General features: G+C 51.9%; 1 protein-coding gene across 2 annotated transcripts in view; it reads left to right on the forward strand.

Moving 5' to 3' along the window:
* Window positions 1–5,925, forward strand: part of SDK2 (sidekick cell adhesion molecule 2) — a 267,499-nt gene extending 261,574 nt beyond the window's left edge. For both annotated transcript variants that reach the window (XM_067715828.1, XM_067715829.1), the window contains one exon: window positions 1,759–5,925. In XM_067715828.1, coding sequence (XP_067571929.1) covers window positions 1,759–2,112 — 354 coding nt within the window. In that variant the 3' untranslated portion in view covers window positions 2,113–5,925. The remainder of the gene's footprint in view (window positions 1–1,758) is intronic.
* Window positions 5,926–9,747: the final 3,822 nt, after the last annotated feature.

Here is a 9,747-nt window from a genome sequence, read left to right on the forward strand (position 1 = left end):
GGCTGCAGGGGGTTTTTTCAACGTATATTTTACTTGATAAAATTAACCTACTGCCTCCAAGCTTGTATTCTCTGGGCAGAGACGAGGCAACCCGAGCGTGGTCTTCTGAACCATATTCATTGAGAGTGTACTCTTCACTAAAATCAGTGCATGTCTTCCAGAGAGTTCTCAGGGCCTTCCCATCTGTTGTCTTACTAGTTCTCAAAACATCTCTGGGATGGGGGAAGGGGTGCGTGGTATTTTTAGCTCCGCAGTTGGGAGCCGAACTGCCACTTTCCAACGCAGACCGACTCCTTTGCTGATTTCCCCAAAAGGCAGATAGAGCACTGCCAAGGACACCAGAGTATCACCGTGTTCAGGACAATTTAATTTTTTTTCTGTTTCTCCCCGACAGCCTCAGGGTGGTCATCGTGTGAATATTCTGAACTCCGTTGATCTTTTTCTCTTGCTTCTTTTATAACCGAGTGTTGCTTTTATTTTGGACCACACACGGGTGAGCATCACCCTTTGTTCAGTGCCAGGAGCCCCTAAAGGTCTTCTGATCTGGTCCCGGCTTTGGCCCCAGTCACAGTAAGTCAGAGGCTGGGTCTGCATTAGAACTCAGTATATCACGCATGAACCTCTGTTTTAAAATGTAGGTTTGTGATTATTCGGGTGTGATGAGGCCAGCAGATCAGGAGATGACCACCAATGAAAAGATAGTTATTCACAGTTCCCAAGAAGAGGGGACACACCAGGCCAGGTGGGACCACACAGGGAGACACCCGGTTTGGTCAGGAGCCGGAGGAAAACGGGGAGACGCGGGCAGGAGCCTTTATTGTGGTTCCCACAGGAAAGGCATGGCAGGGCAAGCAGGCTTAGGCTAGTTTGGATAAGTTCAGGGGGCCCTAGCGGGTAGGGGCTGCCCCTGGTTGTCTGGTACCTGCCCCTGGGTGATTAGGCACAGGGAATGATGGGCCCGAGTCGGTGTGTAAGAGCCCATTAGAGGAGGTAGTATAGGCGTGGACTCTGGGTATGAAAGGCGGCTCGCTCTCTCCGGGAACTGGCTAGTTCGGGGGGGGGGGGGGGGGCAGTCGTCCCAGGGTCAGCAAAGGCCCCAGATATCAAAGCATCAGAAATCCAGAAAGTGAAAAGACATGATGAATTCTACGTCGAAAAGAAAACATTATACTAAATGAAAGAAGCGAGACACAAAAGCCACCTGTGGTGTGATTCCGTTTTGATGCGATATCCAGACGGGATCAGTCCACGGAGACGGAAAGTGGACTGGTGTCTGCCAGGGGTGGGGGTCGGGGGGAGGCTGGGGAGGAAGGACAGAGGAGCGACTGCTTCGTGGGCACAAGGTTTTCCCCCGGGGTGATGATGAAGATGTTGTGGAATGAAAAGACGTGATGGTCGCACAACACTGCGAATGTACCGAATGCCAGTGAATCGTAGCTTGACAGTGGTTAACCTCATGTTATGTGAATTTCACTTCGATTTTTCGTAAGAGGTTAGCACTCAGGTCTTCTGCCATGGAGGGTCCTCAGGCTCTGTGCCAGCCCTGAGGTAGAGACTTCATACACATCACGAGCTCTGAAGGTGCGTAAGAAGGCGGGCGTTACACCCCCTTGGCAGAGAGGGGACTGAGATGCCCACAGTTCGGGGCTCGGAAGCGGCCGAGCAGAGTTTCAGGTCAGAGTGTTCTGGGCCTGTCAGCCCTGATCTTGCTGACCTGTCCCCGGGGCCCACTGACACCCCGATTCTCTGCCCTCCCAGGGAAGCGACAGCGAGTACGAGGTCGACCCGAGCCCCCAGAAGGCCCACTCTTTTGTCAACCACTACATCAGTGACCCCACCTATTACAACTCGTGGAGGCGGCAGCAGAAGGGGATCTCGCGGGCCCAGGCCTACAGCTACATGGAGAGCGACCCGGGCGAGCCAGACCCCACCGCCCTGTCCAACGGCAGCAGCGCCCAGCAGGGCAGCCTCTTTCGGCCCAAGGCCAGTCGGACCCCAACGCCCCAAAACCCCCCGAACCCCCCGAGTCAGCAGAGCACCCTCTACCGTCCCCCCAGCAGCCTCGCCCCTGGCTCCCGGGCTCCTATAGCAGGATTTTCATCATTTGTTTGATGTCATCCTCGTTGTCGGAAGAGGAAAAAGAAAGAAAACACAGCACCAAACTCCCCTTCCGCCCCTCCTCGCACCGCCTGCCAGAAAAGAGAAACACCAAGAAACCAAGTCAACTTTTCACCTCCTGAGTTTATTTTTCCAGAGATTCCAGGGCCAGCAAAGCCGGTGTTGAGAAGGATGGAGAAAAACCACGAGAGGACGTGTGTGGCTTCGAGACTGTGGGGTTTGCTGCTCCTTCGGGGGGCTGAGCAGAGTAGGGGGGCTGGCTGCGGTGGACACGAGTGGGTTGGGCCCCTGGAGAGAGAGGGAGGGAGGGAGGGAGGGAAGGCAAAGCCTGGAGGGCTGTAAGGCGGGCGTGGCTGGCGGTGGTGAAGAAACTTCTGGATGTCCAGCCGGCTGCTCCCTTCCGGCATGTGCTGGAGCCCTGGGCCTGCTGCTGCCTAGTGCTGCGCCGGGATGGGCGTCCCTGGGGGCAAAGCTCCCCTCCCCCCTGCACCCACACTCCCACCCCACCCTGTGCAGCCCTGCTTCTCACCCTCCACTACCCCCTCCCTGTTCAATGTCCCCACCAAGCATTTGGTTTATGTAGAAAAACGAACCCAGCTGAAGGATGAGAGTTTGCCTAGCTAGCTCCTTTGCTCCTAACAGACTTCTCTGTTGTGAACCCAAGGAAGAGGGCCCCTGGGGGTTGGGGAGAGGTCCCCCTGCCACTGAACCCAGCCATCCCTTTCCTTGAATTCACTTTCCTGAGCACAGACTAGGAGAGATGAACTCGGGGAACAGAGATGGGGGCACTGGCCCGGCATCACTGGGATAACTGGGCGTAAGGCAGAATTCGGAACCGGAAGGAGGAAGCTTGGACTTTTCCTTTTCTTCCAATTCAGGTACCACCTGACCCCCTTCCTAAAGGGAGAGGGAAAAGGGAATTACAGAGACAAGGAAAGTCAGCTTCTGTGGGGCTGAGGGGCTAAATGGGGGTGAGTCATCGCCGTGGCAGACACGCCCCTCTCCCTGGATAGACACCTTCACGCACACACACACGCATATGCACACACACACACACCCATGCACTGGCAAGGAAAAGGGTCCAGAGATCCTCTCCAAGGGAAATCCCTTTGGGTCCTCCTAGCCAGCAGGACACTCATTTTCAGATCTGTGTCTCTCGTTCTCAACCCATAGCCCTCTGTGTCTAAGACCCCCGCCTCCTAAGTCCAGGGGCCCAGAGGGGCGGGCCAAGTCTCCGGTTCCCGAGGCTGGATCTCCCAGCACCCGATTTACAAGTCAAAGACCATCCCAACCCCCATTAATGTCTTCCAGACTCGGCTCAGCTTGCCAGAGCTCAGAGCGAGGAGGGGCCCCATCCAAACTGAACACAAGCTTACAAGATGCACAGCCAGGCTGGCCGGGAGGAGCAGGTCAGATGGGACCAAGGGGCAATTATACTGTTGGGAGACAGAGCTTTAAAAAGCTCCTTCTGGCGGCCTGCATCTTCCCATCAACTCAGACCTTCCGGATGCAGGAGTTTAAGGGGGAGCCTTTCCAACTAGTGCCCTGGGTGCCCACCGGCCCTGCAAAGCAGCCCATCCCCCAGGGTCGGGGCCAGGCCCCTGCCTCTGGAAGAGAGGATGGCCCGGCTGGGGCACATTTAGTGCATCTCGGGGCCCCTTAGTGGCGCAGGGCTCCCTGGAGGCGCCAAGCGTGGGCACTGCTGCCCTGCCTGGGAGGAGGTGATGCCCCATTTTGAGGGGTAAGGAGAACAGTGGAGGATTTGGGAAACAAGCCAAGGAAAGAGTGGGCCTATACCCCTCCCCACCGCCCCGAATCAGGTTCCTGGGGTGGCAGCAGGGCCAGGGGCCTGAGGAAAGGGCACACCCAGCTCTGGGCTCCCAGGCACTGGGATCCCCCGAAACGTGATGGGGAGAAGTTGGAAGATGGCTCCGTAGACGGGCTGACCCGGCTCCGAGGTCCAAACAGCAGCTTCTCCACTAAGGGGTTCTAGAAAGGGAAGCACAGTCTTTCCCCTGTAGGAGGACACAGGCCTGAGGTTCTGCCCCTGTACACATCTGGCGTCTCCCTAGGGGAACGTGCACAGCTGCGGGGCATGTGGTGGTGATGCTGCTTTGTCTTTCCTTATCTCTCTCTCTCCCCTCACCCCCCCCCCCCCCAAACAGTCTCATCCTTTTCTCTATCTGCTGTGTGTTGAACCATTTAAAGCCCTTCCCGGTTCGGTGTTTGTTGCGTAGCCCAGGGAGGGATGTGGGAGGAGGAAGCGGGGGTCAGTAGAAACGCTCTGTACGCGTGTATGTATTTCACGAGGCCAAATTCCCTTTGCCTTCTGTGAATCACCTTGTGCATTAAGATGCCTGCCCTCCCCTCCCCACGTGCTCCTTCACACCCATACTGACACACACACACACACCTGGGCTCGTGCACACACACGCCGATATACACAGAATGCACAGCGTCCGTGTGTCCGCAGCCCCCTCGGAGGGCTGACGCCGTCTCCTGTGCGGGGCACAGGCAGCCTGAGTCACTCCCACATGTGGGGCGGGCTGGGTTCTGTTGTCTGAAAGGGCAGAGCTCTTAGAGGAGCTGGGAAGGCGGGCCGGGCAGAAGTGAAAGTCCCAGCCTCAGTCCATCCATCAGTGGAGTCTCCACTGCCCCAGCCACATCTGGAAGCCCAGGTCCCCAGCTGTGGACCTCTGGATTTCTAAGAGGACATCTCTTTGCCCTTGTTTACATACCTGCTGGGGCAGCGGAGGCTCCCGACCGCCGCCCAGACGCCTGGCTTCTTTGGAAAGGTGCGTGGGCACTGCCCACGGGGCACAGGGAGCCTCCCTGACCTTTGGTTTCTTGGGCCAGTGATGCCAGGGCCCGTGTTTGTGTGACGCCACCTGAAGCGGGTTCACATCAGGACACTCGCTCGCTGGCTCCTTCGGCTTTGCCTCGCCGTGCCCTCGGGAAGTCTGGTGTTGCGCCCCACAGCGCACACTTGGCACACCAGGGCTGCCTTTGCCCTCCTGGCCACACCTTCCTGTGTTCACATCAGCTCCACACCCAGACTGCCAAGGTGAACCAAAAAGCTGCTCCGGGTTCCAGAAGCACCTTCCTCCCAGGGCTCCAGGGAGTTTGCAAACACAGGCTGCCTCTCCTCCAATCACCCCATCTGGCACTGCCGTGATTCAGAGGAAACAGGGATGCTGCCAGCTGCCCCGCCCTGCGCACGCTGGCTGGAGGCCTTCTGTCTGTCCACACCTCCCTGGGCAGAGCTTTTAAAGGTGCCAGAGCCTCCCTAAAGCCCACTCTGGGCAGAGGCTCCCCTTACCTTCCCATGGTGCACATCTGAAGGTGCCCACACTTGGTGAGGGGCTGGAGGGGGAGGGGGGACCATCTGAACGGCAGCCGTCTGCCCCTGAGTGCCTCTGTGTGGTCCTGGGCAGCGGCAACCCTGACCACCACCTGAGCACAGGTGCCCTCTTGGGACCAACCCCCTTCTCTTTGTTTCTGTAAGAATAACCAAAAGCATTTAAATGTGTTACCTTCTTTTACGCATATAGACTCCAAAAACAAGAACCAACACAAATCTTTATTTTTTTGATTTAAAAGATACAATGAAAAATTATGGGGAGAGTATTCATTATGGCAGGTGTCTGTCTGTAAGAAAATATATATATATATATGTCATATAGCTTGTTAGCAGGTTTATTTTTTGAATGAAAGGTAACAAAAAAATTGATTTGAAATATATACCACGAGAAGTCCCATGTCCTGTCAAACTGGTCAGTATTTTATAAATAAACTTTTTTTTTTTTTTTTTTTGGAGTCCTGAAGCGATGTTGATTATTCTTCTCCCTGGAGGATAAATGCGGATTCCCCGGCCCCACATTGCTGTCAAGTAATCTGGTCCCCAAACACCCCTTTTTAGCCTTTCTGTGGTGTGGCACAGCCAAGGCTTCAAGTTTTTCTGCTATCTTAATTCACAGGTGAGTGAACATCTGTGCCTTCAAGTGCAATGCACTGTTTTATTTATTTTACACTTTTAAGAGAAGAGCTTCTCAGATTACGCCCACTTAGAGGCACAATGGTAATGATTAATAATAATAGCAATAGCAATAGCTAACGCTCCTATGGCATTCACCCTGTGCCAGGCACTGTTCTAATCACTTTACACTGATTAACCCATGGCATGCTGGTGCCCACCCCTTAGGAGGGAAACTGGATCAGGGAGAACGTAAGTGGCTTGCCCCTGAGAATTAGAAAAGCCAGGGTTTGTTCTGAAGCAGTCTGGCTCTAGAGACAGATGCTGCCTCTCCTATGTGTGAAGGCAAGTTTCTTGCCCGTTTTCACTTGAATTTCGACAAAGCCAGCACCTCAGGCCCTAGTGACCTTGATGTAATAAGAACCACCCTGGCATTTGGTGGATCTAACATAGTTAATCCACCCAGATTTAGAATTAGGGCTGGAATCGCTGAATTTCTGAGTACACTGGCGTTAGAATAGACCACGCTTACCTCCCAATAGTTAAGTCAGATGGATTCCAATAACAGAGAGTGAAGGAAAAATCATTTTAATGGTACATGTAAAGCCATTCAGTTTTACACAGTACACTTATTTTATATAGTCTACATTGTTTAATGCATATTAGACATTTATTCATACGGAGGCCATTCAACTAATCAAAACATAATTAAAGCAGGGAATTCAAAATACCTATTACGTAGGCACCTTCTCCACTTTGTTTTTACTTAAAACTCACCAATGTCAATTCATCCACCGATCCGTTCATGTTGGGTACAGCATTTTTCCTTTTTTTTTTTGAGAATGGGCTCAGTGTGTAGAGTTCTGGTCTTTCTTACACATCTATAATATATCATCAGTGGACTCCAGTTTCTATCTCTTTAGAGCAAAAATATACAGAAATTTTGAAGTGCAGACTTGCGGTTTCTGGCATGTGAGGAGCTTGGAAGGTGCCAGCCCGTCCTAACAATGGGTGGGAAACGAAGCAAATGGAAAAATCAACACCTCTTCTTAGATCCATGGAGAAGAGAAGTCACAGGACCAACTGCTGCTCCTAAAATTAGGTGAATACAGAGAGTCTCCACTTACCAGAGTAGAAATGATGGGTTTGATATAAGAGCAGGGATGTTATTACTCTTTCCCTAATATCTTACTGTACTTGTCCCTAATTCAGCACTCTTTTTATTTTTGCAACTTTGCTTTATCAAAGTAACTCCTTTTCCAAAGCATTCGATGTAATTTTCAAAGAAATAGCTGTCCTCATTCTGCCCGCTTATCCTATCCACTTAGATCATGTTTCATTAAATTACATAATTACTATAAAAAGCATGACTGGCATAAACAAGTTGGGAACAGTGATGAGTGACTCTGTAAACATACAACTCAATTTGGTAGGAGCAGGAATGTGTGGGCATCAGAGAAACCAGGACATAAGCCTTCGGTTTCCAGGCTATGATGGGTTTCTCCATGCTTTGCAGAGAGAATCAATGAATATCGCTAATATTTGTTAAGTGGAGGTCAGATAAGAGACCTTCTGTATGTATTACAGTACAAACCCTGCACACTGTACTTTATGAGTAGTTTTCAAGGTGGTTAAGGGATTTTCCAGGGCAATTTTGACCACCCATAATCTTTACATTGTACACAGTGTGGAACCCAAGCCCCACATTAGCTGTGACCCCCCACAACTGATTTGAGGATGTTTGGTTAAAGGGTAGTAAGGGGAAGACATTCCAGAACTGGAGTCAGAAGTGTGGGTTTGGTTCTAGAATGGTCACTTGCAAACTGAGACTTGAAATGCCTCTTTTTTTTTTTTCTTTTTGAAATACAGTTGATTTACCACGTTGTGTTACTTTCAGGTGTACAGCAAAGTGATTCAGTTATACATACATATATGTCTTTTTTTTTTCTTTCAGATTCTTTTCCCTTACAGGGTATTACAAAATATTGAGTCGAGTTCCCTGTGCTATACAGTACGTCCTTGTTGGTTATCTATTGTATATATAGTGGTGTGTATCTGCTAATCCCAAACTCCTAATAACCCCTCCCTCACTGCCCCCTTGAAGTGCCTCTTAGTTTTCTCATCTACCACCAACCAGACTGACAGGAAGATCCAGGGAAATAATGAGATTTGAAGGAAAGGCTTGCACCGTCAGAAGCGTGTCTTCCCGGTGGTAGAGGTGTGTTTGTTCTAGACCCGGGGGGGAAACCTCCTGGTATTCTGGAATTCCAGTCTTCCTCATCATCATTTCTAACCCCAGACTGGCCCCTCCCTAACTGTGACCAGTGGGCATGGACCTTGGCTGTTTCCAGCAACAATACCAGTCAAATACACTAGGAGGAAAAAAAAAGACAATACGTTTCTCCAAAACAATAAGGAAGGTAAAACTGCTGAGAAGGAAGTGGGAGGGCAAAGGAAGGTGCTTTCCAAAGCCAAGGAGACATCTGGTGATACAGTGTACTGGCTTGGATTATACATAACGTTCCTTCTCTCTACTGAGCAAAGGTAACCTCACCCAGAAAACATCAAAGAGGCCTCTCAGATTTTCTTTTCTCAGAACTCCCCGAGTTACCAACCAGGAAGAGCGCTTTTGACTGGCAAGGCTAATCAAAAAGAGCTTGGGGCTGGCAGACCTGGGTTCCCACAGATTCCAGCTTGAGGTTGAACTTGAGTTCAACCTCCACCAGCCTCCCCTCCCTCATCTGTGGAATGGGTGCAACTTCTACCTTTTCCAACCACAGACTCATGTCACGAATGAAGCGTAGGGAAATAACCTCTTAGACGGAGACGCCATCCTGACCCTCCCTTTCCCAGTTTCTCTGTCCTGCACGTGGAAGGGCAGGTCCGGAACTACCAGAGCTGCGTTTTTTCAGTTTCCCAATCTTGATGGCAAAGCACTTTGGCAGCGAGGCTTGGCTGGAGTCTGCAGGTGGAGAAAGCAAGCGATGTTTTTCTTTCTGTCATCCTAGCTTCTGGCAGGGAGGAATCGCTCAAAGCAGCTGGCTCTGGAGGTTGGGTATGGAGGAGGTCGTGTTAGCTGCAGTGTAAGGAGCGGGGATGGGCCAGGGGCGGGCCTCAGAAGTCGGCTCCAGCTCGGTCAGCCCATTGGCTCCATCAGACTCAAGAAGGGCTGACCGCCTGCCCCAAGGCTCCCAGCACAGACCACACCCACCCTGCTCAAACGCTGGCCCTGAGAGGCCCCAGGGAAACCCAGGAGGCCTTACCACTTCCCAGTGGGGCCATTCGGGTTGTCTAAAGCCAATTGCTCAGCAGCTAAGCAGCACCCTGGGAATGGAGATAACTAAATAGTGTTTGATTCACTTTCCTCCCAAAGTTGACCGTCCCAGGCAACCAAGCCCTTCGGGGTGGGGCTTATTCCTACTTAGCCAGAGCTTCAGCCAGGGCCCAGGTTACCCCAGAGGACACAGGAGGTCAAAGCTCAAAGAATATCACCCATTGCTCCAGAGGATCTGAACGCAGGGACACCCTCGGCCGTGACCTCTCTGGACTCTGCCCTGGAGGCTGGTGCGTGGACGTGGGACCAAGCTAGGAACGACCTGACTCCAAACTGAACAGAAGGGCTCCTTCTCGTTGCAGCTGGGCGCGGGGGGCTGCTG

Source organism: Pseudorca crassidens, chromosome 19 (assembly GCF_039906515.1).
Source record: "Pseudorca crassidens isolate mPseCra1 chromosome 19, mPseCra1.hap1, whole genome shotgun sequence".
NCBI classification, from domain to species: Eukaryota; Metazoa; Chordata; class Mammalia; order Artiodactyla; family Delphinidae; genus Pseudorca; species Pseudorca crassidens.